General features: G+C 61.6%; 1 protein-coding gene across 2 annotated transcripts; it reads right to left on the bottom strand.

Annotated features, from left to right (window-relative positions):
* Window positions 1–35: 35 nt before the first annotated feature.
* On the bottom strand, window positions 36–27,636 carry TTYH2 (tweety family member 2). Of its 2 annotated transcripts, none has more exons than XM_081110509.1 (14): window positions 27,445–27,636; window positions 22,773–22,930; window positions 19,288–19,399; window positions 13,795–14,015; window positions 10,642–10,737; window positions 10,052–10,124; window positions 6,632–6,701; window positions 6,103–6,158; window positions 5,563–5,655; window positions 5,281–5,373; window positions 4,569–4,711; window positions 3,755–3,940; window positions 3,260–3,338; window positions 36–1,720 (listed from the first exon to the last, which is right to left on the bottom strand). In XM_081110509.1, the coding sequence occupies exons 1-14, from the start codon at window positions 27,571–27,573 to the stop codon at window positions 1,640–1,642; spliced, it is 1,590 nt and encodes a 529-aa protein (XP_080966635.1). In that variant the 5' UTR covers window positions 27,574–27,636; the 3' UTR covers window positions 36–1,639. The 2 variants fall into 2 exon arrangements, with proteins under 2 accessions (XP_080966635.1, XP_080966636.1); XM_081110510.1 differs by having other exon boundaries at window positions 19,288–19,366; window positions 27,445–27,615.
* Window positions 27,637–27,787: the final 151 nt, after the last annotated feature.

The raw sequence follows: 27,787 nt of genomic DNA, 5'->3' as shown, positions 1-27,787 counted from the left end.
CCTTCCCCCACAGCCAAGGAAGTCAGACACTGAGTCCAGACATTTTAGTACAAGCGGTTTATTTGCCCCCCAGGAGGGTGCACATGTACCAGGCAGCGGTGTGCCCACCCAGCCCCGCCAGGAACCACCCAGTGTAGTCCACATGCATTAGAAACAGCTCTCTAGTCGCCAACGATGACACGGTGAGAAGCGAGAGCTTGACGTCGCAGTTTCTATCTGCACAGGACGTGGCCACCGAGGGTGTGTTTATGGTGCACGGTTCTAGGGGTTAATGCAGGTGAGTCCTGGCTGCCTTGCGGCCCCATTGTGTCCTGGGGCCTGGCTGGGTGAGAACCACTCTGCAGTCCGTGTTTGCTGAGAAGCTGGCTCTTGCAAAACTCAACTAGAGCCTTGTCCCAAGCCGTGCCACCCGTCCCTGCTTTGGCACGTGAGGCTATGGGGCTTCAGCGCTGGGCATTCCGAGCTGGCAGGACACTGGCAGCACCCACGACCCTAACCCTGGCTCCCCCGTGGGCAGAACCGTGGGCCATATCCTCCTGGTGAATAGTGCCTTCTCACCCAGCAGGGAGTGTGGGGCCTGGGACAACGGGGTGGGGACGGGGGGCAGGGGGGCAGGGAGGACGACACAGTTGTTCAGCTTTGCTAAAACCTTTACTGACAAACTTGCCTGAAGACAAAAGGGAGGGGAAGCTGGCCGGCCGCCATTCCCCTGGGCGACCCCATGGCGACCCGTTCACGCTGTTTGTCCTTCCTCCCCCATTAAAGGGCCTCCCCCGAGTGGGATGAACCCATATTGCCATCAAACAGCAGCTTAGGACAGGAGGTCTCACTGATCTTTATTTTGTTTAAAAATCCCGCCCCTGCCCGTAGGTTCTTAATGACCTGGCAGTGTCAGCAAGACCCGAAAAGGAACAGGATCCAGACCAGGGGTAAGGAGCGAGCAGCCGCATTTACTGTAAAAACTGTGCTCTGAGGTTCCATTCTTTGGATAATCCAAGTATTTAAAACACTGGGAAAAGAAGAGTTAGTCTCTTTCAGTGTCTGCGAATTCCTGAGACTGTCCCTGTCGGCAGTGAACGCACTCCCAGCATCGAGCTGGAATGGAGGTGAGGCGACCGAGGATTGCGGAAAGGCCGGGGGACGGAGCAGGCTGTCACCCACACTCCTACCAGGCCCCGGGAGACTGACTCGGACAGTCTCTGGTCTCACTGGGGACACCGCCTTCCTAAAGGCATCTCCTGATCAGCTCTTCCACCTTTACCTGCAGGAAAACGCTCGCAGGAGGCACGGTGCTGGCAATGGGGCCTGAGCCGGCCCCTCCTTGCTGCCAGTCGCCACCTGGCGAGGGCAGGATGTAGGAGTGAGCGGATCCAGGCTCCCAGTGTAGGGGCAGCCGAGCGACATTTCCGGTGTGGAGAGGAGGCCAGAGGAGGGAGAGGCTGGTCCAGGTGATGGGTCCAGGTGGTGGGCCCTCCGTCTGCCTGCGGCTTCGGTCAGGGTCCCAGCCAGGCCCAGGCGCCGTCCAGTCCTGCCATCCGGCAGGCGGCTCCCAGAGGCCTTTGGCTTCCATTGAAGACATGCAGCTTTCACGCGAATGAATCAAAACCAGCCGGATGGAGGAGGCGGGCGCCTCTGGGAGTTAGGCCGGAAACTCATTCCTGTAGTGCCGCAGGTGCTCGTCCCCGACTGACAGGTAGGTGGCCCGCATGCTGGGAGAGTACTGTGGGGGTGGGGGGGGGGAGGTGGGGGGGGGGTGGGAGACAGCAGCACAGGGTCAGACATGTCACCAGCTAAACCGGACACTGTCCTCGCGAAGGTGCCGGGAATTTCTGAGGGAGAGAGAGCCGGGCCAGCCAGCTGTGTGGTTGTTACTTGGGGAGCCTGCCCACACCTCCCTGCTGTGGGCTCCTGGGTCTCCTCATGCCTCTGGCAATGGTAGGCAGGGGCGGGGCTGTCTCCCCTGGGGCAGGGCAGTCGCGGTGCCAAAGCAATGAGGGTCTCTGAGCAGGTCTCAGTTCTAGGAGGACGGCTGATTCTGTCCTCGAGCCCCGCAAATAAGGCCGGGCCTTGTCTGTCCAATGGCAGGGAGCGTGGCCGGGGTCTTTCAAAGCAGAAAGTAATCCCCAAACCCTTTTCATCTGGCAACACGGGGCCTCGAGTAGTTCACTTCTCCCAGCAGCAGACCTCCCCTAACTGTCTGTGCTCAGACTGATACTAGAGTCAATCCACAGTCCCGGGGCCACCGCAGCTGGCGGCGAGGACAAGGAACCCACGGGGCCTCGGGTTAGAGAGAAGCCGGGCGAGGGTTCAAAGGCACCGACTCTGGGCCCGGCCGGCGTGGCTCAGTGGTTGAGCGTCGACCTGTGAACCAGGAGGTCACGGTTCGATTCCTGGTCAGGGCACATGCCTGGGTTGTGGGCTCCATCCCCGGTGGGGGGGCGTACTGGAGGCAGCAGATCAGTGATTCTCTCTCAACATTGATGTTTCTATCCCTCTCCTTCTCCCTTCTTCTCTGAAATCTATAAAAATATACGTAAAAACATAAAGTAAAAGGAGCTGAGCCTGAACGCAGGCCTCCTCCCACCCCGTCTCCTGGCACAGGACCTGGACCCAGGGCTGTTTATCAAAGGACAGCGGGGGTGGGGGTGGGGGGCGCGCTCTGGGCGACACCCAGCAAGGAGGGTCCCGGCCGGGACCCAGATGGTGGGTCAGAGCAGATTCAACCACAGCACCAGGGACACTGGGCACGTCTTCCTTTGTGGTGGGGGCCGTGCCGGGGGCTGAGCGGCATCCCTGGCCCCTACCCGCTAGATGCCAGTGGCAACTACCCCCAGATGTGACAACCAAAAAGGCCAACAGACGTGGCCAAGGGCCCGCTGGGGGCCCAGTCGCCCAGGGCGAGACCTGCGACTCTGAGGTATGGCTCATGCCATCCACTCGCCACAGGACCTCCCCAGGCCCGCAGAGCAGAGGGCACAGTTCCTCCCTGCAGGTCCCTAAGTGTCCAGGGCACGCACTGCAGCAGCGCCCCCGTGACCCCTGCAGGGGACACATTCCTGAGGACCGGGCTAGGCACCCGTGAGCATCCTGGTCTCAGGGCCAGGCCTCCGCCACGGATCCCAGGTCCTGGGTCGCCAGGGCTCCTAGTTTACCTACTGGACGGTCCCGTCCAAGCTCCCTGGATGGGGCAGGTGCAGCCCTAACCCGGCAGATGCCTGGCCCAGAGCCCTCCGCACCCCCTGCTGGGGAGCCCAGTTACCGTGGGCGGAGGGGAGGCTCTCCCGATGAGTGGCGTGTTCTCGTAGCGGGGGTTCCCACCGAACAGCACAGCCTGGTTCCTGCGGGGCCGAGAGGAGAGCTCAGGGGGAGGGCACGGGGAAGGGGCGGATGGCTACAGGAGGCTCCCATGGTGTGCCTACGGGAGGGAGCGGGTGGAAGTGGACTATGGGTCGAGTGAGGGAGTGTGGGCAGGAAGATAAGAGCGCTCGGGGTGACCCAGGGGCAGCGGGGCCTGGAGAAATGCAGATTCTCGGCCCCGAGACCCACCAGGCCGGCTCGGGGAGGCCTGGCATCTCCAGTGGGTTCTTCCCCCGCACACGTGGCTATCTATGCAGGGGTCATGTGACTAACTGCTCCTGGGGGCCTTCCTGCCACACCCCATGGCTGCAGGGAGGGGACCACTTGGCCCTTTGGACCTGCAGACCCAGCTCCCTGTGGGTGAGGCGGCCCGGGGGGCCCAGGAGCCCTGCCGTACATGTACTCCGAGACCGGGGCATTGGAGACGGTCTGGGCCGGCGGCTGCAGGCCGGGCTGGCTGTCCAGGCTGCCGCTGTAGCTGCAGAAGCTGGGCAGCCGCCCCCGCGAGGGGATGTAGGCGGCGATGCGCCGGGCCTGGGGGTTGAAGGGGTCGTCGTCATCGATGTCGTTGTAGTCTCTGTCCCTAGAATGACATGGGGTGCGGCCCGCCGTGAGGGGTGAGGGAGGCTCCAAGGCAGCGGGGTCCTGGCCTGCTTCCCCCTCTTTCCTCCCAGGACTCGCCCTCTGGCCACAGCTGTGTCCGTCCGTGACTTTCCTCTCAAACATGCTCCTCAGCCCTGACTCCCATGGATCCCTCAGCCCTGTTCCCAACTCCACAGCCACTGCCTCCAGGCAGCCCACCATGCTGACCACGGAAACTCCCTAAGCGGCTCCCTCTTGTCTGACCTACCATCTCATCTCTGTCTACCTCCTCAACGAGACCTTAGGTGCCCGGGTAACAGTGCCACCATCTATGCTTCCTGGTACCCTGGGGCACCCCTCCCGGCAGTGAAAACTCCCCTCATTTAGGTCACACCACAGAGTCCTGCGGAGGAAGAGAGGGCCAGCAAGGGATGCCAGGCGGTGGTCTGATGCTGTCACCATCCTCAGACCCATTCCTGCCCGCTCCTCCTGCAGAAACCCAGGAGTCTGCAGGGGGTGAGTGCCTGCGCCCTCCGCCACTCTTGTCCGTCCCGGGTTGTCAGCTCTCAGCTCCGTCAGAGCAGAGCCTCCCCCCTGCCCCCCCAGGAAGCCCCCTCCAGGCAGCCCACCTGGTGGTAAAGCGCTTCCAGGCCGGCGGCCCCGCGCGGATCATGGTGGAGAAGGCCAGGGCAGCCAGGAGGGAGAAGAGGCCCAGGTAGAGCAAGCCCTCGATGCCATCGTAGCAGACGCCGGCGAGGGCGTCCAGGTAGTCCTGCCGGAGAGGGACACGCAGCTGGAAGGGCGTGGGCACGGCCTGGGGGCGGAGCTTGTCCCTGGAAGCCCCCCTCCCTCGGCCTGGACTGGCACGATGACTATCTGCTCTACATCCATCCGGATGTGAAAGCTGTTGGCCTAATCCCAGTGTGTTCCCTGCTTTAGTGTCCGATAGTTCAAATTCCTGGAGATGAGCCTGGCCATGAGCCTGGGATGTCCACTTGCAACCCAGGGAGATGGATGGGATGACCAGGTGGCCGGGAGCGTGGACAACGGGGAGCAGCTGCCCTCTCCGAGGTCAGGGTCCCCAGTATCCTAGAGGTGAGCTGACCCAGTGCTGCCACCTCGCCCCCTGGTACCTTCACCGGGTCTCCCTGTCTCAGCTGCTGGAGAGAACCCAGAGCCAGGCACCTCTTCCACCTCCCGTTGTCCAGCCTCCTCCCCATCCCCCAGGCCTGCAGGACACCTGGGCAATCTCTCTTCTAAGCCTCTCCTGGCTGCTCTGGGAGAATGTGGCCAGCGGGGGTGCCCCCACCCCCCGCACGCCCCCCAGGGCCAGCCCAGCACCTTGTGCAGCCCTCGGCAATCCAACAAGGCTGTCAGCTGGTGGAGGCTGGACTCCGAGTTGTTCAACAGGAGCTGGATGCTGAGCAGATCCTCCTGAAGACAGACAGACGGACAGAGAGGCAGGCACTGAGTGGTGGGGGCAGGGCTGTGGCTAAGACCACACACAGCAGCGGGTGCACAGAGGCCTTTCAAGCCAAAGGAGCCAGACTACGGCGAGGGAGCCCTCTCCACAGGCCCCGGGGCTCCCCCTCCTCTGCGTGGATGCTGGGGAGACCGCCTCACCTCCGCCGTGGGGAAGAAGGGCACGGCAGCCCGCAGCAGTTCCGCCACCTGGGTCTGCATGGCGGCCAGCGAGCGCTGGAAGACGGTCAGCGCCTGCACCAGGAGAGACCGCGGCCCCACTGTGAGGCTTCATTCCCCTGCAGCGCCCCTCCCCCGGCTGCATCTGCGCTCACATCCCTGCCTATGGCCCTTCCCGCCTGCCGGAACCTTCCCCTCACCCCCAGGCTCCTTGAGAGCTGCAGGGCCCTCTTGCTTCTTGATACTCAAAGTGTGGTCCTCGGACCAGCAGCACTGGCCTGGCCTGGGAGCTTGTGAGAAATGCAGACTCTTGGATCCCACCCAGACCCACCTCACAGCATCTGCACGACAACCACACCCTGGGTCACGGGCATCATACATGGTGATGTGTGACCCAGAAGATGCTGACCAAGAGCACTGTCCCCTTCAGAGGACCACAGTGAAGATGGGGCTGGGGGTCCAGGAGGGGGCAAGCCGACGCAGGGGACTGTGGGCAGGGTGAGGGCTGGGCGGGTGCTGTACCTGCTGGAAGGGGCTGCTGACGCTCTGATTGCAATACAGGTAGTAACGGGTCACCTCTGCAAGGCAAAGACCAGGTCAGGCAGGAAAGGGACCAGGCCCTCGTCCATCCTCGGTGGCTGAGCCACTCCCAAGCCCCCCTATGGAGGCAGGTTCTAAGAAACGGCCCAGCTCGGCCGGTGTTGCTCAGTGGCTGAGCATCAACCTATGAACCAGGAGGTCACAGTTTGATTCCTCGTCGGGGCACGTGACGGGATCCTGGGCTCAGTGTCGGGTGGGGGGCGTGCAGGAGGCAGCCGATCAGTGATTCTCTCTCATCACTGATGTTTCTGTCTCTCCCTCCCTCTCCCTTCCTCTCTGAAGTGAATAAAAATAAATAACAATAATAACAAAAAGAAACCACTCAGAGGTCTAGCTGGTGCTGGAAGCGTGGGGCTTGGGGGAGACTGGGGACTCCAGGGCTGAAGCAGGTAAGCAGAGGCACAGGCTGGCTGCCCAGGCGGCTCTGACATGGAGGCCCACAGCCCGTTACCTGTGCTGAGCTGGGTCTCCGTGACGTTCAGGATGAAGGTGTCGGGAGCCGCACACAAGTCACTGGTGCCCTAAGCCAGGGAGAGACGGGAGGGGCGGGGCGAAGTCACCACACTAGGGCCCTGGGAGGAGCCCTGTGCCCCCAGCGCAGCCACTGGACCCCTCAGCTCAGTCCTGGGTGGCCAAGAACAGCCAGGAGCCAGGCTCAGGCTCCTTGGTTTGAGTCCTGGCTCCGCCCCTTCCTAGCTCTGTTGCAGGTGCCTTGCCTGTAACAGTCACTTCATGAACTAATGCACATCAAGCCTCCCCTGTGTCTAATGCCTCTTCCGGGATGGACGTTGGTGAGCCTGGGCCCGTGGGAGGCTGCGGGATGGTGTCGGGCTATTTGCACCAGGGCCTCACTTGCTCATCTGTTTCACTGTTTGTCTTGCTGTTATCAAGTCCCACACCCCCCGGGTGTCAACCCATGAAGCCTTCCCTGGACTCTCTAAAGAACCATGTTGGTGCTGAATCCATCTTTGAGCTTTTGGGCGCAGGTCCTGCTCAGGAAGACTTGGCGGGGGGCTGGGAGGAGCACGGGGCTGGGAGTCAGAGGACATGAGCTCCAGGCTCTGCCACTGATGACCCACAGCACGGCCTGGCTGCTGACCACCAAGGCCCAGGGGCACCCCCACTTGTCACTGGAGGGGCAGGAGGAGGGGAGCCAGCCTGAGTGGGCGTGGGGAGAGGGCGAGGCCACCATCTTTGTCTGGGTCACCCCCGAGGAGTTTGCGATCCAAAGACGGGCAGGAGGCCCTGTCAGAAGCTCCACCAGGGATGTGGCCTCCTCGCCCCCGCCTTCCCCCTCCGGCCAGGAGGACTCCGCTTGCCTGTCCACCAGGACACGGGCCCATGTGTGCACTGTCCACGCAGTGGGGACGGGGATGGGGTGGGGAGAGAGAGGGGGGCCGAGCACAGCTGGGGCAGGTGGGGAAGCCACTCAGTGCCCAGGTGGTGGCGGAGCCTGCAGGCAGCTCCCGACTCTGAAGGAGTCAGCCTGGGACCCTCACATGACAGTAACTGTGGTAACAGTGGCAGCTGCTGTTTAGTGAGCATATTCCCCGCACCCCGCACCCCCCCACCCCATGGACTAACCACCCACCTCATCCCACCAACACACCATCCCCTAAGGCAGCGGTTCTCAACCTGTGGGTCGCGACCCCTTTGGGGGTCGAATGACCCTTTCACAGGGGTGACCTAAGACCATCGGAAAATACATATATAATTACATACTGTTTTTGTGATTAATCACTATGCTTTAATTATGTTCAATTTGTAACAATGAAAATACATCCTGCATATCAGATATTTACATGACGATTCATAACAGTAGCAGCATTACAGTGATGAAGTAGCAACGAAAACAATTTTATGGTTGGGGGTCACCACGACATGAGGAACTGTATTAAAGGGTCGCGGCATTCGGAAGGTTGAGAACCACTGCTCTAAGGCAAGGGCTATGATTCTCCCCATTTTACAGAGGAGAAGGCTGAGGCCTGGAGAACCTCAGTGACCTTCCCAGGGGCCCACTGCGGGGAAGGAGTGCCCGGATTCCCGGGGAGCTCCCCTCAAATGAGTGGTGCTGTGCAGCCAGACCTCCTAATGCCCCTTCCCTCCTTGGGGAGGTCCTTTCTGGGGGACAGAAAGGCAAGGGGTGGGTGACAGGGGATCACAGTGTCAGTTCTCAAAACAAAACAAAACAAAAGCCAGGCCTCAGAGCGCAGGGGCAGGGAGGCCACACAAAAGCTGCCCACAGTAGCCTCGGACGGCCTGCCTCCCCCCTCCCGGCTCCTCCTCTCCCCGCTTCCTATTAAAATGCGGCAGGATCTGCAGCCAATCAAAGGCTCATTCACAGGCCCTGGCACACAGGGGCCTGACTAAACCAGTCAGGGGGATGGCCTTTCTCTCGGCTCCCCTGCACTCCAGGCACCGGCTGGGAGATTATAAATCTCCGCTGGGTTCCCTGGACGCTGCAGCCCGGGGAAGAGTAGCCAGGAGGAGGCTGCCTCCCATAGGGCAGCTTTAGGGGGCGAGCTGGCTGCTGCTGCTCCCAGGGGCAGAGGCTGCCCGGGGGGCAGGAGGAGGCCCCGGCAACGCACAGCACATGTGCGCGTCCCTGTGCTCACACTTGTCCCGAGGAGAGGCCGTGGGCCGGGCAGTGGTGCATGTTGCCCTCGCCGGCAGCCACTCCCCTGACCACGCACAGCCCTCCCACCCCCCGATGACGTCAGGATGCCTTTGAGTCTGACGTGCGCCATCCGACCTGCCCTTCCTTGTATCTGAAGGGCCCCCCACCTTGGGACACATGCTCCTGCCTGTCTGGTTCTCCCTCAGGGGGAACAAAACCGAACCGGAGCTGCCCGCCTCCTCCCCCTTCCGGACCAGCTCTGCCAACAGCTGCCTGAGCCAAGCAGCACCGGCCGCTCATTCCTGGGTCCTGTGAGCGCACAGCCAGCCCCCGAGGCCACTGGGCCTAAGTCTGGGTAGAGGGCTTCCAGCAGGAGTCCACTCTCTTCTCTCCAGGTAGCTGGGGCCCTGGAATCAGCTCGGGGCTCCCTGAAATCCCCTGGGAAATCCTGCCCCCACCACACACAGCGCGCACCTCCGCTGCACCCATTCACCTGGGGCTGCAATATGCCCACCAGTCTTTCTCCTGCCACTTAGAGAGAGCAAACATGGCACCCGGCACCACTGGCTGCCACAGAGCAGACAGCAGCCGGATGAACGAATGAAGGGATGAAGGAATGAACGACTCACGCCGCAGCTTAACTCCGACGCCAGGTCCATTAAAGACCGAGCACCTACACAGGAAGCTCCCCCACCCGGTGGTTTTGTTTTAGATTCTAACATTCTGAGGCGCCACATCCATACACACGCATCGTGGTGTCAGACTGTGCGGGAGGGAAGGGGACGGAGGCAAGCTCAATGCCAGGTCCCCGTGCCCCAAGGGTGTGCCGCTGAAGCCCAAGGGCTCCTCTAGCCGAGGCCAGACCCCACCTGTCCCAGTCACTTCTTCAAGCCCGGAGAGCCGTCACCTCGTCACCCACGCACGTCCTTACAAGCAGGAAGCCGGTGGCTAGGACCGGGCCGGGTGGGGGCAAAGGTCAGGTTTCAGCTGTCTTATTATCATGGCTAAAAGCCTCATGATCTTGGGGAAGCCTCTTCCTTTCTCTGGGCCTGGGTCCCCCTCTCAAGGGTGAGGGGGTCTGGTGCGGGAGATCTAAGGCCCTTCAGCTCTGAGATTCTGGGGTTCTAGCTTAGGGACAGAGACTGGAAGCGGACCTGCCCTGGGGGCTCTGGGCAGGACACAGAGGTACCACCCACCACCCACCTCAGCCGGTCCTGGTCAGACCACTCCCCCCACCCCCACCTCCACACTCACCACGGCTGCAGCGGCGTCGGCGGCCAAGGACGTCCAGCTGAGGATCAGGGCCAGCAGCCCACAGCACAGCAGCCTGGGAGAGAGGCAGAGCGGTGGGATCCAGGCGAAGGCTGGCAGGCAGGGGACCCCATGATGGCTGTCACCCCACAACCTCAGCGCCCTTCCTCTTGGCATGAACTTGCCCTCCTGACCCCTGAGTCTAGGTCCCTGCCCTCACATCGCCCTGCTGACTGCTGGGACAGAGAGAAGGACCCAACGCTGGGACATAGGTCGCTGTGCCGGAGGCAGCTGAGGGGGTGCTGGCTAAGGAGGGGGTGCTGGTTAGAGCTGGTGGGAGGCTAATGCCTGGGCAGGCCCAGGACGGGGGACACAGAGAGGAAAGCCCAGCCCTTGCTTGGGGTCCAGATAACGGGGTGGTGGCTGCTGCCCCCTCTTGGCTGGGCGCTGAGCAGGGGCGGAAGGTGGCTGCAGGCTGTTGCTCCCACCACCTCCCTCGAGCCTGACCAGGGCACCCCTCTCTCTGCTGGTGGCCCGTCACCCCACCTGCTTGCCCAGATCTTTGTTCCAGGCCCGCAGGCCGGGCTACTCACAAGGCCAGGAGACACCTGGAGCGCTTGGCTAGTCCCACGCAGGCGATGAGGCAGATGGCCAAGTCCAGGATGAAGAGCAGGAGGTAGGAAAGCCACCTGGGGGGGTAGGGGGAGGGACGGTCAGGGGGAGCAGGGCACAACTCCCCACCCAGGGGGCCCGACCAGCAGCCCCCAGGCCCCCTGACCCTTCGTTGTACCACTGCCCAGGGCGGGGGGATGGGGCCCAGGAGGGCCTTCTCCTAGTGCCCACAAGGGAGGTCTCTGCTCATTTTTTTTCTCGACGTCTTTTTTTTCTCGACGTCGGAGCCAAATAAATTCAGTGACCCCGCCTCTCCAGCACTGGCCTCCTGCTTCACTGATACGCAGAGAGGGTGAGGTCTGGAGTGCGGGCAGGAAGTGGATGGAGCTGGGAGACAGTGACAGTGGGGTTCCGACGGGGAGGGAGCTCGCTGGAGGCCTGGCAGCCAAGTGTGGTTCTTTCTGCCTTTGTGAATGGAGGCCCCCAAAGCGCCGATCAAAACACCCCCTGCGCGGAGTGGGGCAGACCTGCAGGTGCCTGTGGTGCCCAGAAATAGAGGTGGGGGCTCTGGGGAGATTGCAGGGCCCACCCTCCCCTGGGATGAGGCCATCGAGGAGACAGTTTTCTCAGAATCAGAGTCAGAAGGACCTGGGACCATCTGGTGTTAGGATTCCCATTCACAGGTTGGGAAACCGGCCGGCAGCAGGGGAGTCTGGCCCAGGAATTCAGCCCCAACTCTCCAGCCTTCCTGCAACAGACAAGGCCATGTCCGGATAGCGTGGCTCAGTGGTTGAGCATCGGCCCATGAACCAGGAGGTCATGGTTTGATTCCTGGTCAGGGCACATGCCCGGGATGAAGGCTCAATCCCCAGCATGGGGCGTGCAGAAGGCAGCGATCAATGCTTCTCTTATCATTGATGTTTCTATCCCTTTCTCCCTTTTCCCTCTCCCTTCTTGTCTCATGGAGAGAGAGAGAGAGAGAGAGAGAGAGAGAGAGAGAGAGAGAGAGAGAAGGCCAGCCACCAGGCCCCTCTCAAAGCCCTGGTTTCATGTTTCAAACCAAAAGGTTTCTCGTGGCTTCCCTCCCCATCAGCAGGAAATCAAGATAGGATTGCTTCTAGCTCACTCTCCGGGACCCAGCTCCAACCCCTCGTTCTGCAGCCACGCCTCATGCCGCACGCGGTCCCGGAAACAGCTCTGCAAGGCGGGTGCATTTCCCAGAGGAGGTGGGGGATGGCCTGGGCTTGTATTTCCAATGGAGAACGTGGCTTATGGCTCCCCAAGAAGCTGCCAGCTGCCAGCCCTTACTCCCAGGGCCCCTCCCACACCCGGCCTCCGCGGGTTCACTCCTCTGCTCCCTCCGGTACAAGAAGCCTCTCGGAGCCTCTCGGAGCAGGTCGTCCCTGCAGGCCTTTCATGCCTCCAGTGCTTAGGCCTGAATAGGAGCTAAGAAATGTCTGCTGAGCTGGATGGCCGGGCTCTACACCACCCGGAAAGCGGAGATGGGGAGCTGCCTGGAGGAGCCCCAGCCCTAAGGCCGGTTGGGCCAAGAACAAAGTGCGCCCAGAGCCGCGGGTGAGGGAAGGGGTGAGGACAAGGGACAGGTCATCCTCAGGGCTCAGGAGCTGCAGGTACTAACCTGGCAGGAGACCTTTGCTGCCCAGACCCGGGCAAGGGGTGGGAGTTGGGGCCGGGAGTTCTAGGGGTCCCTGTCAGTCACCCAGATTGAAATAGCTTCTGTGCAGTTGGCACCACCCTCCTCTCCCATTTTTAATAAAATTACCTTAAATTAGATATGGGAATTCTGACTTATTTCATCCTTGTCATTATCAAAATGCCCACGTCAGGCCCTCGAGTGCACGAGGTCCTCTCAGAGAACGGCAGGTCCCAATGGACGCCCGCGCCCCACCCCTCCTGACCCCGCCTGACAAAAAGACTGCGAAGACTCAGCAATGGCTGTCTCTCACGTCCCAGGACTAATCAGAGGTCACTGTTTGGGGTCACGGGTCACAGCCAGTCCTCAGAGTTAGCAGTTTCCTTCTGTCACCTGGCAGAAAGGCGCTGTTGCACACCATCACCCATCCAGTGCAGGGGCTGGGCAGCTGCTGAGCAGAGGGGTGGGGGTGGGGGGTGAGGGGAGGGCGCCGCTATCTGCAGCCAAGACCTCATGTGTCGCCTCTCGGCAGGGCCCTGCCATCTCCTACCCCGGGCAGGCGAGAGCCCAGGGCAGGGAGGTCCCTGGCTTCGCTCAGCCTGGGGTGGGGCTTTCCCACAAAGGGGAAACGAATCCAGAAAGCCAGAGTAAATTATGCAACGTTGGGCTAAAGGCTCTGACCTTTGCAAATGGCTTGAAAGGGAGTCAACGACTTGGGGGAGGGGGTCCAAAGAGCTGACACGTCTTGGTCAGGGTTCGTTTATCTGCTCCGCCCTTGAGCCTCCCCGTGCCGGGCCTGGGTGCAGTGACTTCATGGGTGGGTGCCGCCTTCAGCCAGGAGACACCCAGCCGGACAGACGGCTGCGGCCCTTCCTGGCCCTCCCAGAGTGACCTCACTAGACCCTTCAGCTGACCAGTGCCCAGTGTCCTCACCTGGGATGGGGTCTGAGGAATGGGGAGGCAGGGGAGACATAAATGGGCCCCTGAAGAAAAGGTGACATAGGGATGAGTTTGCACCCGAGTACGGCAAAGGGGGGCGTGTCCCCTAGCCCCCATCACTCCCCATCACTCCAGGGGGGGCACCGCTGGGCTTGCTAAGACATTGCCATCATGGGGGGGCTCCGTGCAGGCAAAGAGGCCCCCATGTCCCTGGCCCCCTGCTCCACACACCATGGCAGGTGAGGAACTGTCAACCACTTGCACTTGACCCAGCAGCAGCCAGGGAGCATGCTGGTCCCGGGAGCCCCATGCTGTGTGCGGGGTGCTGTGTACCGGGAGGTCCACGCTGGGTCCTGGCTTAGCACCGCCCGCACGGGCCTCGGCGCCTGCCTGTCTCAGGAGGCTGGTCTAAGGCCCGTGAGCTCTCAGGTTCTCTCACTTCAGCTAATGGCTCATGAAGACCTTTGGGGCACCTCCCTGCCAGCGCCCAGGACGCAGGCTCGGAAGAAGGAAGCCAGCGCAGCGCCCGCAGGCCCCTCACCTGTAGTACTCCACGTAGCCGGTCTGGTCGGCCAGCTGGGTCAGCTGGGCTGTGACCTCCGTCCACACAGGCACCCCTGACAGCTGGTCGATGACGCTGTCCGCCCTCTGCTGCATGAACTTCAGGGTCTGGAGGTAATCGCTCCGGGCGGCAAAGATCTCGCTGAGCCGGGCCAGGTGCCGCTCTAGGTCCACCTCCATCTTCTGGGTGGTTCCGGACACCTGGGGAGAGGCTGGGGTGGGAATCTGGCCCTGGGGCAGGAGGAAGCCAGAGGGTGTAGCTCTGGACCCGACTCCGGAGCAGTGCTGTGAGGAGCGGGGACTGTGCTTAAGCTCAGTGAGCGCACCTCGCACACACGCCCACCCCAGCCCTCCCGTCCAGGCCCTGCAGGGCTCAGGCTGCTGCTCAGACGGAAGACACAGAGGCTCCCATTACCCGCCCAGCCCTCTGGTCCCTCCCTCCAGGGGAAAGGCCCCAACCGGCCTGACCAGGACCCCGCCCGCGATCCAGCACCTTCCTCTGAAGAGAGACCCAGGCGGGGAAACAAACGAAAAACTGTTTCTTCCTGTGATTCTCTTAAAACTCTCAACACGTTGGATTACGAATTCTTTCTGAGGGCGAGGAATCATCTGTTTGAGCCCAGAGTTCCTGTTGCCGCCTGACCGTTCGTCCCAACAGGATGGAAAGGCCTCCCGCGGGGGGGGGGGGGGGGGGGCCGTTGTCCAGCCAGCGGCTCCCGCCCCAGCTCGCACTCGGAAGGCAGACAATGGAGCTTTGCACTAACAGACCCCATCCTGCCTCCTAACACCTGACAGAGGAAACCAGCGCCTCCTCTGTCTGCTCGTCTGTCCTGCAGGCGGTGGGACAGGCTGCAGGCTCCTGGCTGAGCCGCCAGAACCCGGAGTTGAGCGGATCCTGAAGGAAGCAATTTGCTATTTGAAGGTCGAGAGGGAGGGACAATGGTAGGGGCTGTCTATGGCTTGACGATAAGGAACTCAGACATAGGGTCCCCCTGTGACCCAGGGACCCAGACCGGGAGCCCTGAGCGCATCCCTCCCTCCCTGCGGGCCTGCTCGGGGGCCGGGGTGCTGGCCGTGAGGGGAAGCAGAGCTGGGCTGTTCTGAGATCGTCACACTAACCCAACCAGCACGACGGCTGGAAGGGGGAGTGTGTGAAACCCAGGCCTGGAAGGAAGCTAAAGATGACCCAGAAGAAGGGGCAGGCGCTTCCCACAGCCGGAGCGCAGCAGGAGAGGCAGATGACCCCCCGATTAGGGGGGCGGCCCTCACATCTGCACGGCTCTGTGCTCTGAGTTCCTGTTCCAGAAAGGAGAAAGGCCCTCTTTGTTTCGTTTTGTTTTGTTTTTCAATGTCCGCGGCTGGTTGGTTCCCGCTAGCTCCCGGTTCTCACACGCTGGCTGAGGATTAGGCGGTGCGGAGTGCAGAGATGCCCGCCCCTCAGGGCTCTGGCGGCTTTTAGCCTCACACGGGGCGAAAACCACGTGGAAGTAAACACAGGAACTAAACGTCACCCCGAAAAGCTGTCCTTTTTAATTCGATAAGATCAACGTCCATGCACATTGCAGGCACGTTATTAATGCAACGGGAGACACAAACCGTGAACTACGTGGTATTCTCACGCTCCTGCATTACAGACGTGGCAGCAAAGGGCTGTGACAATGATCTGTGAACTTCAGCTGAGGCCACTTCTGCCCCTGCCACAGCCCTATGTTTTTAACTTCTCTATTTTCTTAAATCCCTCCTCGAAAAAGACAAAAGCCAGGACCTAGCTGCCAGCGCTCTCCTTCCTCTTGTCTTCTCGTAGGAAACAGAACAATGCAAAAACAAAGACACCAGCGCTGACCTTCTGGAGCACCCCTTCTCCACGCCACCCCAGCTCCTTAGAGGTTCCGTACAGAGCTCCCAGCAGGGAGGCAGAGGGGGGATATTCCAGAGTTGAATAGCTCCCCGCCACTGAGGGGGCAGAGGCAGCTCAGTGCCCCAGGCTGGGGCAGGGTTACAGGCCAGTTAGCAGGTGGTGGAAGCTGTGGTCCCGTAGGATATGGGATGGAGCTGTGGTCCCATAGGATATGGGATGGAGCTGTGGTCCCATAGGATATGGGATGGAGCTGGGGTCCTGTAGGATATGGGATGGAGCTGTGGTCCCGTAGGATATGGGATGGAGCTGTGGTCCCACAGGATATGGGATGGAGCTGTGGTCCCGTAGGATATGGGATGGAGCTGTGGTCCCGTAGGATATGGGATGGAGCTGTGGTCCCACAGGATATGGGATGGAGCTGTGGTCCCGTAGGATATGGGATGGAGCTGTGGTCCCACAGGATATGGGATGGAGCTGTGGTCCCGTAGGATATGGGATGGAGCTGTGGTCCCGTAGGATATGGGATGGAGCTGTGGTCCCACAGGATATGGGATGGAGCTGTGGTCCCATAGGATATGGGATGGAGCTGTGGTCCCACAGGATATGGGATGGAGCTGTGGTCCCATAGGATATGGGATGGAGCTGTGGTCCCGTAGGATATGGGATGGAGCTGTGGTCCCGTAGGATATGGGATGGAGCTGTGGTCCCACAGGATATGGGATGGAGCTGTGGTCCCATAGGATATGGGATGGAGCTGTGGTCCCGTAGGATATGGGATGGAGCTGTGGTCCCGTAGGATATGGGATGGAGCTGTGGTCCCGTAGGATATGGGATGGAGCTGTGGTCCCAGAGCAGCAGCAGCAACAGCAGGGTGAGCAGCTGGGAACTCATTAGAATCGCAAATGCTCAGCCCCACCCAGACCTACAGAATCCGAAAAGGGTGGGGCCAGGGCTCCAGGCTATCCAGCTCCCCAGGGGGAAGCTTCTCTCCTTAAAGAGCTTTCTGGAAGGGCAGAAGCTAGGAGTCCAAGGGGTGGAGCCTGGGCAGGTTCGGGGGAGGAGCCCCATGTCAGATCCTGGGAGGGGAGGGTGAGGACCAGACACCGGGGTTCTAGTTCATGCTCTGAAAGTGCTAGCTTCCAACCTGGGACAGGAGTGCGGCCGCCCTGGGCCCAGTTTCCCCACCGGGGGCTGCCCACAGGCTGCTGCAGCCCAGGTGAGAGCAGAGGAAGCACCCTGGCCCCGATGAGCCTCAGGGGAGGTAGAGCCCAAGGCCCTTACTTGAAGCTGAGCCTCTGAGGGGTGAGAGGTGGGCCTGGTCCCCTGGGTAACTGGAGCCCAGGCCCCCTTCACTGAGGCACAGATGGGGGCACTGGATCCAGAGGAAGGACCCACCGGCACTCCCAAATGACCCTGGGTGACCCCCCACATCAGAGCGTTAGCTGATCCAGAACCTGCTCCGCCAGCCTGAGCCTGGAGCCTCAGCCCCTCCCGACTCCCTCCCACCAACTCCTTCCCTCGGAGGCACCAGTGTGGGGCCCTGGCCCAGGAAAGGGAGCCCGGGAGGGCCCACCTTGCTCTGGCTCGTTCTGAGTCACTTGACCTGTTCCTCAAGTCCTCCCCCCCCAATTCAAGCCTCCTCTCCCCTTTAAGGTGATTACAGTAATATACATAATTACATCAGTTATGATAATGGCACTCATTATCATAGGCACATGATCTAGAGGGCGCTCTGTAGATTACCAGGCACTTTCACGGACAGCACCTATCTGATACGTGGCCTTCACCCCTTGGATCTGGGAGCCCTCGGAGACCTGCTGCCTCCCCTGGAGCCGTTGGGTGCCTCCCCCTCCCTCAAGGCCCAAAGCCCTGGAGCCTGGCCCCAGGAGAGCTCTGGTCTCACAGAGGCAGGAGGGGACTGTCCTCAGGATGGAAGCAGCTCCGCTGGCTGGGCCACAAAGCCTGGGGTTCCTGTCCTCACTGTTGAGGAAAGGTGGAGAGAGGGCAAGGGGCTGACCCCCAGGGACACACAGAACGCTCCCCTTGGGGCCGTGGGGGAGTTTAGGGCCGTGGGGCTGCTGTGAATGTGCCAACCTGCCCCCAGCACTCATCCTCGCTGGGCGGGTGGGCCCCGCCTGGGTCTGTTCCACTCTTCTCCCCACAGCACCACTCTCCTCCCTCGAGCCATTCCTTACAGTCACCATCAGCTAGTGAAGGTCACGGCTCCGGGCCTTCCCTGGCCAGGGACTCTCCTTTCGGGGCTGGGTTCCTCCTCCAGGCTCCTGACGCTGGTGTGTGGAGCGGGGGAGGAAGAACCCAGAGGCAGAGACCATGGACCCCCAGGCAGAGGTCAGCTCCCTGCACCCGGTCGTGCCCAGGCCTCCTCGTGCAGGTCACGCTGCATCAGCCACGAGGCTGCCCCCTGCCCCAGCCAGTGCTTCTCCCTCACCCTGAGCTGCCCCAACCAGTGTTGAGAGCTCGCAGTCCGCGGGACGGGGCCCAGTGGGCACAGGTGTGCACCGACAGGCCCTGCAGGGGAGCTGGGTCCTGGTGACCCTCAGCTCCCCAGAAAGTTCTCTGAGGCTGGAGCCACGGCCCTGGCCATACGGGGCGCTGATGAGCAGCCCAGCTGTCTCTTTAAGGAGAGCCCCTGGAAGGGCGGAGGGATTAAGGCCGTAGAGGAGCTTAAGGGAGAAGGAGGGCACAAAGGTGAGGCCTCCTCAGCATCCTCTCTCGGAGCCCAGGACAATGTTCCCGGCTGCGGCTGGGGCCGCCGTTCCTGGCGAGGCTCTGACACGAATGGGCCACCTGGGAGGTCACCCTCTGCTGGCCAGAGGGGTCTGAACGGCGTGACGTCGAGGGCTGGTTTCCCTGAGAACGGCCCTGGAGCCTGCCTCCTCGGGCACCGGGGCTGCCGTGGGGCGGCCTGAAAGATCAGCCCACGTGACCGGCCCTGCCAGTGAAGGTGGGCACACTTGGGGGCCAGGGTCTACCTTTGAGAAACCCGGACGCCCCACCCTCCCATCGCTGGCTCTCAGGCCAAAGGCTCAGCAGAGCAGCTCCTTCGTTCCCTAAAAGTCCGACATCTCTGGCCACCCCAGCACAACCCGTCACCCTGAGGCCCCAGCTGGGCCCATGGTGCTCAGGAGCCAGAGCCGGAGGACACCGTGCCGGGCCCCGGGCAGCTCACCGCCTTTCATGGTTGGCTGCTTTTGAAGAGTTTTCCCCTTGACACTTCCTGGACCCCATGATACTCCACATGTGAACACGGGAACACCCTGGGGCTCATTTTCCAAGTGCAGGGCCTCCCTGGCCCAGTGGGAAGGCATCCAGCTTTCCTGAAGATGAGTGGGATCTGACCCCAGCCTGTCCCCGCGCCCCCACAGGGCCCAGCAGCCTTCCTCCTTTGGCCCTCACAGCCCTGGCACCCCTCCCGCCCGGGAAGCAGAAGTTGCCTGTTCGCTCCTGGCAGGACCAACTGCAGCCCCAAATGGAGTCCAGCACGCCCTCCTCCCCCGGGGCCGAGCGGGTGGGATCTGACTGGGCCCTTGTTCTGACCACACTGACCTCACCCGCTGTGCCCGGCCCGGCCCGGCCAGCTGCCCAGAGCCTTACCAGCGCATCGATCCCGGAGAAGGTGTGGTTGGCGTTGTCCAAGGAGTAGATCAGCTGGTACACCCCATCGTTGGTCTCGCTGTTTCCATAGAAACCAACGCCCACCGCAGCACTATGGGCAAGACCCCAAATGCAGTTAGAGGTGGCACCAGAGAACTTCTTTAATGTACTGTTTTAGAGTAGTTTAGGTTCATAGCAAAACTGAACGGAAAGTTCAGTGATTACACATATACCTCCTGCCTCCCCCCCTGCCCTCCCCACCAAGATTCCCCTACTGTCAACAGCCCCCACCAGAGCGGGACACTGGTTATAACTGCTGATCCTACATCGACACATCGTATCACCCAAAGTCTATGTGCATTAGGTTCACTCTCGGGGTGGAACATGCTACGGGTCTGGACAGGCGTATAATGACATGCGTCCTCCATTAAGTATCACACAGAGCATTTTCCTTGCCCTAGAAATCCTCTGTTCAATCTATTCATTCCCCACCCCCCAACCCCTGGCAACCCCTAATATTTTACTGTCTCCATAGTTTTGCCTTTTCCAGAATGTCATGTAGTGGGAACCATACAGCACGGAGCCTCTTCGGATCCGCTTCCTTCACTTACTAACACGCATTTACATTCCTCCCTGGCTTTTCATGGCGTGATGGCTCATTTCTCTTTTCTTTTTAAATATATTTTTATTGATTTCAGAGAGGAAGTGAGAGGGAGTTAGACACATCAATGATGAGAATCACTGACCGGCTGCCTCCTGCACGCCCCACACTGGGGATCCAGCCCACAACCCACGTGGCCCTGACTGGGAATGGAACCGTGACTTCCTGGTTCATAGGTCGACACTCAACCACTGAGCCACGCTGGCCGGGTGGCTCATGTCCTATTGGCGCTGAGTACTATCCCATGGTCTGGATGGACCACAGCTAATCTACCCATCACCTACTGAAGGAAGTCTTGGTTGCTCCAGGTCTGATGGTTATGAACAGTGCTGGTCCCTCCAGCGAGAGAAGTGGGTTTTGACTTTAGCTGAGGCACTCTCTCCGGGGTGGGTTCAGGGCCCGCCTGGCCCTGGCCTGGTGGCCTTGCTCCACAGCACAGGGCAGTGAGGCAGCAGGAGAATCCTCCTGCTCTGGCCCTGTGACTCCAGCTGTAGAAAGTCCCTCCTTATACTGAGCCCAAGCCCACCCACCTCCTTGAACCAGGCCCCCGCTGGTTCGCGGGGTCCTCTAGGTCGGCCCGGAATAAGCCAATCCTGCAGACACCCCGCCAGACACCTAAGGCCGGCCCCGTGTCCTGCAGACCCTTGTCTACATCCTCACCGTCCTCGAGGCTCCACTCTAACGGGTCAGTGTTGCACCCAAACATGGCCTGAGTGAGGTGCCCAGGCTGTCCACCCAGCTCTGAGCACGGGGCGGGGGGCAGGCAGAGGGGACGCTCATGTCCTGAGATCCCCTTTCCGCACCGCTGACCTGGTGCTCCACAAGCACCCGGATTTCTCCACAGGATCTGCACGGAAGCCCAGCCCCCTCCTTCCGCAGCGCTGAATGGGTGTTTGTTTTGTTTTAACCAATAGTAGAGCTTTGATTCTATCTCTGTGAAATTTCATGTGGTTGGTTTTGGTCCAGCATTCCAGGCGGAACAAATCATCTCAGATCGCACCTCTGTCACCGAGGGCATTTTTCTCACCCACACCCCTGGGGGCCGTGAGCAGCCTCATTAAGCAGCCTCCTGAGTTTTCATTCAAAACAGTAATCCTGGGGGTGGGGTGACGAACACACACATGTACACGTGCCTGATGTTTCTTCTTTCTTCAAACATGACAGGAGCTAGGACGGAACCCTGGGAGACTGTGACAGGAACCTTCCAGGTGCCTAGACCCTAGCTCAGTGTTCCCATTGAAAGTGCAGGTCAGGCCCTGGCCGGTTTGGCTCAGTGGATAGAGAGCTGGCCTAGGGACTGAAGGGTCCCAGGTTCGAATCCGGACAAGGGCACATGCCTGGGTTGTGGGCTCCCAGTGGGGGGTGTACAGGAGGCAGCCAGTCAATGATTCTCTCTCATCATTGATGTTTCTATCTCTCTCTCCCTCTTCTCTCTGAAATCAACAAACATATATATATTTTTTTAAAAAGTACATGTCCGCCATGCGCCCATGTCAGTGTGGGCTGGGCTGGGCCCTTCCCGGTACAGTGCCATCTTTCCCACCACTGGCTCCCTCTTGCCCGGCACAAATACCGTGTAGAACACGCCAACACACAGCACACTCCTGCGTAGCTTCCCTTCAACGGCAGGTTATGAGATCTGACCCTCCGGAGTCATTCTTACTGTTCCATAGTGTTCTTCTGTCCTTTGTCGTGTTTTTAAAAAGTCAGAGCCCCCTGTAAGTCAGCACTTCCTTTGTCTGTCTGTCTGTCTCACGTCCCACCTCTCCTGCTCACGTTTGTGGGCTCAGTCCCAGGAGCAGCTTGCCGAAGCCATGGTTACTTTGAAGGGGCTCCTCTCTGCAGGGACCCCCAGGCGCCTGCAAACTTCTGACCTGGGCTTGGACTCTCCTTTACGCCTAGGACTTGGGCCCTGGCTGCCTGTGTCCCCAGCCCATGCCCCGCCCATGTGCTCAGTGCTTTGTCACCCCTGCGTCGCTGCAGGCAGGACTGGACACTGAACGTGCCCTAACAGGTGAGGCTCCTGGGGTGAGAAGCCACATCCTCACTCCCAGGCTCGCGGTGTCCCGTCCGCATTCCCTCCTGCCGGAATCACTCCGCTATGGGTTCTGGAATGCAGTGGGCACTAAGCATTACGGGACTCTATCCTCTGAGGGTGGCCACCCAGGAGGTCTCAGGGTAGACCTGAGGCTTTTGGAAAAACCCCTGGAGATTGAAAACAAGAGTAACGCAACCAGCCACACAGGGGAGCACGTAGACAGAGCCCGGGCTCCGGCCTGAAGTTAGAAACCCTCACTTCTGCATCCGAAAGAAGAGTCTTTGGGGCACTAAGAGCTACTGATCCCGGGAGAAGATGGACTGATCTGGGCTGGAGTCAGACTTTCTCTAACCTCAGATTCAAGGCAGCGGCTGGGAGGGGACAGGGACTCAGAGAGCAGATGCCCTCTGCTCGCGTGTGCCACCCAATAAACTGCTGGGCAGGTCACAGCCAGGCAGGGGGAGCGGCACACCGGAGGCCCCATCACCTCTCCGGCATCGGATTCCCGCTGCCTGGCAGGGAAAGGGACAACGCTCACCCAGGGACAGGCTCCCCATGAGGTACCCAGAGCTCCATCAGGAGGACGTGGCCAGAAAGCTGATGACCCACCGCTTGGGGTTTGTTGGGGGGCTGATGGTGGAGAGTGAGGAAGGGGTGTCACAGTCATGGGCTAACCATGGGCAAGACGCGGTGGGCAGGCCCACTTTCCATCCACCACGTCCCCTCGCCCTCTTGCACACTGAGCCCCGAGCTGCACACACGAGGCCAGTGCGGAGCGACACTCACCAGCAGACGAGCCCGGCCACCACGGCCGACCAGGTGACGCAGCAGGACTTGCGCTGCTTGGCCTGTCTGCAGCAGCACGCGCACACCAGGTAAGCCGCGAGGAAGAGGAGGTTCAGGCCCAGGCAGACGGCGGCTACCAGCCCCAGGAACAGCAGTGACTGCAGAGGGAGAGGTGTGGAGTCAGCGCTGGTCCTACTTGGGTCTGGGAAGAGCCCTGTGTTCAGGCCTGGAGCGCCCACAGGGCTGTGGGTGTCGGAACCAGGCCCAGTAGTGCGTCTGCCACTCTTCCTGCAGACACGGGTGCTGGGGTGGTCGGGGAGGACCCGCTGAGGGGAGGAGGTGTGGGATGGGGGGCAGTGGCAGGCCAGCCCCGGGTGTGTGGCTGACGCTCCTGGAGGGACATGGATGAGGCCCTGCCCGATGAGACGCTCAGAACCCCACAAGGCAGGAGGCATCTGCTGGCAGGGAGGGCTGAGGGTGACAAGTGACTGAGGGAGACAGGTAGGGAGAGGCACATCTCAGGGGCTCAGTGGGACCTGGGCCAGGCCCAGGAAGGGATGGCCTGGCGGATCTGCTTCCGAGTCTTGTCCTAGGTGTCGGGTCCATCCAGAGAAGCCAGGAGCCAGCACTGTGCTAGGGGAGGGGAGATGTCGGGATGTTCCCCATGGGGTCCCTCTCACCGCGTCCTGAATGGGACAGCGACCCCAGTGTCAATGGTGGCAGCAAAGCCCAGAATTCTGAAGGGGTAGGAGGTGCTGACTCAGGCCTAGTCAGGGTCCCGTAAAGGGAGCTGCTGTCTGCCAGGAGGCCTGTGCCCACTCCATGCCCTCCGATCTCTTGATGCAGCCAGATGGGCGCCAGATGGCACCAGGACTGGTGGCCGCCAGCCAGCGCTGGACCTGGCTGTCAGTCAGGCTCCTGAGGGGATAGCCTCACCCAGCTTCCCACGTGCCCCCCAGTGGGTCCTGGTCCAGAACCCCCAGCGCTCCAGTCTGAGCTGTCGGGGCCAGAGTCTGTTTCGGGGACCCCGTGCTGGTGACAGCAATCAGCAGGGTGGGGGGGATGCCAGGACCCTTCAGGTCCAAGGGGGAGATAATTCTGAAAATCAGAGGCTGGGGCTGCAGGCCTGGGCTGGGGGCCTCTCTGAGCTGGGCATCTGGCCTCAATGAGGTCATAGTTAATGCAGTCAGCCCAGGGCAGGAGGGGGGTTGAGGGATGAGGGGAGGGGGGAGGCTGTGCTGGGAAGCCCAAACTCGGAGGGTGGGCATTGTTAGTGGTTTACTTCTGGGCTGGGAGGACAGGGGGGATGGAGCAGAGGGGGCTGGGAGAGAAGGAGGTGGGAAGGGAAGAGGAAAGGAAGAAGGTGCGGGAGGAGGAGGAGGGAAGTGGAGGGCTAACCAGCAGGTCGGTTTCCACAGCCACCTCCCCACCTCCGAGTCCCTGCCGGCCTCTCACAGGCAATTACAGTCCTGTTTCTGAGCAGCACGGCAGGGCCCCATGTGCACGGGGTGAGGGAGGATGGAAGAGGGAGAAAACGGCCCAGAGGGAGCCAGGAGCTCGGCTCACACACCGTCCTGCTCTGACAGCCTGGACAGGACAATTTCCCATGTCACCCGCCCTCCCAGTGCCCTGCAGCCACCACCTCCCATCCCACCCCGACACCTTGCCCACAGCCCCTCTGTCTGGCAGCCTCTCCTCATTTAAGTGACTTTGGTGAGTTCTGGTTTGAGAAACCCAGAGCAGAAATCCAGGCGCCAAGCTGGGGGCAGCTGTGACCCACTTGCATTCTGGGAATCCTGAGGCTAGGACTGGACCCCCAGGGGCTTCTGCACTCAGTGGGGCGGGGGAACAGCCTGAGCCCCCTTGACCCGAAGACCATAGGAGACAGAGTGAGCCAGCCTCGCGGGGAGGCCGGGGCAGCTGGAGCCCACGGGGTGGGAAGGGTTAAGCACCCCCCAGCCTGCCCTCCCACCCTCTCCCGGGGCGCAGTGGGGGTGGTGGGGGTGTAGCGTGATTGTCCGATGACCATGACTCAACCTTTAGGCTGGATGAATGGTGCTTCCTCATCCCAACCTTGGCTCGCCCAAACCCTTCCTGGCTCCCTGCCTGGCCTCTCCCCCTGAGACCTGCCCCCAAGTCGGAGAGGGGGTTAGTGGGGGAGCCTGTAATTCTGGGTCTAGCCCCGACTCTGCCCCCTCCCCTGGCCGGGGCCCACACATTGGCACCCTCTGGGGAGTCTATAAGCAGAAGCACCCAAAGTTAAGACATGAAAGTACATGCCGAAGCACAAAAATATCACGCTGCTTCATGCAGGTCCCGAATATACAGTTACAAGCACCGCTGCTTCTTCATGCGTGTCCCGAAAGCGCTGGTCTGCTGATGCAGGAGAGGGGGCAGGAAGCGCCCGCGGCGCCCGCACGGTGACTGTAGCAGCAGTGAGCATTGCACAGCACTGTGCAGCTTAAGACATCAGTGTCTTTCCGTACATTAGCTCACCAGTGTCTGGGGTCCTACTATGTGCTATGGGACCCTCTATGTACTAAGCATGTTGCATGGGACATCTGGCCTAATACGCGCAGGTGAGACAAGCGAGGCTCGGAGAGGTACAGGTCACACAGTAAGCGATAGAACTGGGACTCCAGCCCGGACAGCTGCATGGCGGAGCCCCCGCCCCGGCCCTGGCTGCCTTGGTCATCACGCCACCCGAGGCTGGCAGAGAGCTTGTTTCGGATCAAGTTTGCTGAGCGCCGAGATGAGTGGCGGCAGAAGGTGCCCAATCCAGGGTGCGAGCCGCCTGCTGCCTGCCTCTGGCTGTGACTGCCTCTCAGGAGAAAGGGGATCTCTGGGGGAGACAGTGGTCCGACAACAGGAGAACTTACCACGGGACCCACCTTCAGTGACAGCCAGAGCCACTGCGCACCCTGGCCTAGCTCACCCCACTCACCTCCCACCAGTGTCCTCAGGAGGCCTGACTGGGACAGAGCCCGGGGTGGGGCCGTGTGTCCGGCCGCCAGGAGCAGTGGCCCAGGGGAAGGGGATGCCCTCTGGAGTCACTTGACACCCAGCACAGGATGCCAGGTCCAAGCCCTGGGAGGAGAGGGGCAGGGCTGTGAGTGGGGCCTTCTGGTCAGATGCCACCTCTCCATGGCACTGAGGGGGTGGGGCAGGCTCAGGCCGTGCTAGTCAGGCTGCTGGACACACAGGTGCTGTCCCTGGGAGCCTGGGGGTGAGGGAGTGCCCCCCATCCCGCCCCGGGTCTGCTTGATCCAGAGGAGTCTAGATCTCCTCCAGCCGGGCCGGGAGGAGAAAGCTGTGGTGGGAGATCCCAGGTGCAGGATGTGGGACGCAGGGTTTGGGACAAATACACAGCGCAACACAGCTGTCTGAAATCATATCCGCCTCGCTCCGTGCATTCAGTGGGGGCGGGAGAGCCCCCCAAGCTGCCCCAGGCAGAGGCGTTCTCAGGGACTCTGACTTCCAGGGGCGGGGCTCTCGGAGGGCGGGGCAAGTGCAGATTAGGAGGGAAGGGAGCCAGGCAGGGAGGGTCCAGATTCTCCGGGTTCTGGCAGGTCGGGGGAGAGCCACAGGGGTTATTATTGGACTCCCAGTCCACTTGCACTGCACACCCGCCGGTGGGGACCCCCATTCCCAGGCCTGCAGGAGAAAGGCCCGGCGGGCAGGAGGCGAACAGCCGCCTCCGGGCTCAGCCTCCTGCAGGCGTGACTGGCCCCACACCGGAAACGGAGCCCGTGAGCCTGACTGCAGGCGGAGGCCGCGGGGGTCAAAGTCCCGAAATGGGCCCATAGCTCTGAACAAACGGGCCCCGCCAGGGCTGCAGCCCGAATCTGTGACCCAGCAGAGCACTGACTTGGGCCAGGCCAGACCTGAGAAGGTGGGGAGCTTCTGCAGCTCAGCCTGGGCGGGGAAGTCTGGGGGGTCCCCCTCCCCCTCTGGGGTCCAGAGACCGCAGGGCGAAGGGCCAGCACAACAGAGAAATGGCAGAAGTGCAAGGAGAAGGGGGGTGGCTGGCTAAGGCCCCGAAAACCCAGGGTATAGAAGGGTGTTTGTAAGGAGGCTGACGCTGGCGAGATGGGGCTGACCCGGGCCCCCGTCCTTGCCCCAAACATCCCCGCGCCTGTGGGGACCCTCGCCCCCGCCCCCAGACCCGCAGCCTTCCAGGATGGCCCAGGAAGAGGGTCGGCCGCCGCTCCCACCCTGTGGGCCGGGACAGGGGCGGGGTGCTGCGGGGCCCAACCGGGGAGACTCCAGTTAGTTTCTGCCCAAACTTCTCCAGGTCGCCCAGCCCCAGAAAGAGCGCTTTTCTTGAAGCCCCAGAATCAAAACTCCGGGAGCCCCTCGCGGGCACGGAGGAGTCACCCGGCCTCTGGCACAAAGGCCCCCACCCCGCCCTCCGGCCCTCCCCCTCCGCGCTCAGCTCCACCCCCGCGGGCCGCCTCCGCACCCCTCCTCCCCTTCCCAGCGCTGATGGAACGCCTCATGTCCAGTTTTCCCGGCCCACGAGGTTCCCAGACGGGAGCGCCGAGCGCGGAGGGTCCCGGGGGAAGGGGACGAGGGTGGAGGGAAGGGGCGGCGGTGGAGGGGGAGGTCTGGGAGGCTGGCAGAGGGTGGGAGGCCGGGGAGGCGGCCCGGGTCTGGGGCGGCGCAGACTCACCTCCCGGTAATCCTCATCGCGGGGGCTGAAGGTACTGTTCACCCACCGCAGGCGCAGGCTGAGGTGCGGGACCCTGTGCAGCCACACCACCCACCAGGGCGCCAGGTACTCCACGCGTGCGGCCGGCATGGCTCAGCCGAGAGCCCGCTCGCGCCTCGCTCGGCCGCCGCTGCAGCCGCCGCCACCCGGCCCAGGACGCGCGCCCGCCCCGGCCCCGCCCCGCCCCGGCCCCGCCCCAGTCTTGGCCCCGCCCCGCCCTAGTCTTGGCCCCGCCCTCTGCGCGTCCGCTTTTCTGCAGGGCGTCCCGCCCAAGAACTCTTTTGTGATCTGGGATCCGGACTGG

Source organism: Myotis nattereri (assembly GCF_964212035.1).
Source record: "Myotis nattereri genome assembly, chromosome: 16".
In the NCBI taxonomy this organism is placed as follows: Eukaryota; Metazoa; Chordata; class Mammalia; order Chiroptera; family Vespertilionidae; genus Myotis; species Myotis nattereri.
The sequence above is the reverse complement of the archived record's forward strand: the minus strand, read 5'-3'. Positions and strand labels throughout refer to the sequence as shown.

Excerpts from the sequence above, each read along its gene's own strand:
- TTYH2 (XM_081110509.1), bottom strand. The coding sequence starts at position 27,573 with ATGCCGGCCGCACGCGTGGAGTACCTGGCGCCCTGGTGGGTGGTGTGG. Across the intron at positions 3,941-4,568 it reads TGGAAGCGCTTTACCACCAG|GGACAGAGACTACAACGACA; the intron begins GTGGGCTGCCTG and ends ATGTCATTCTAG. Across the intron at positions 1,721-3,259 it reads GAGCCTCCCCTCCGCCCACG|TACTCTCCCAGCATGCGGGC; the intron begins GTAACTGGGCTC and ends CCACCCCCACAG.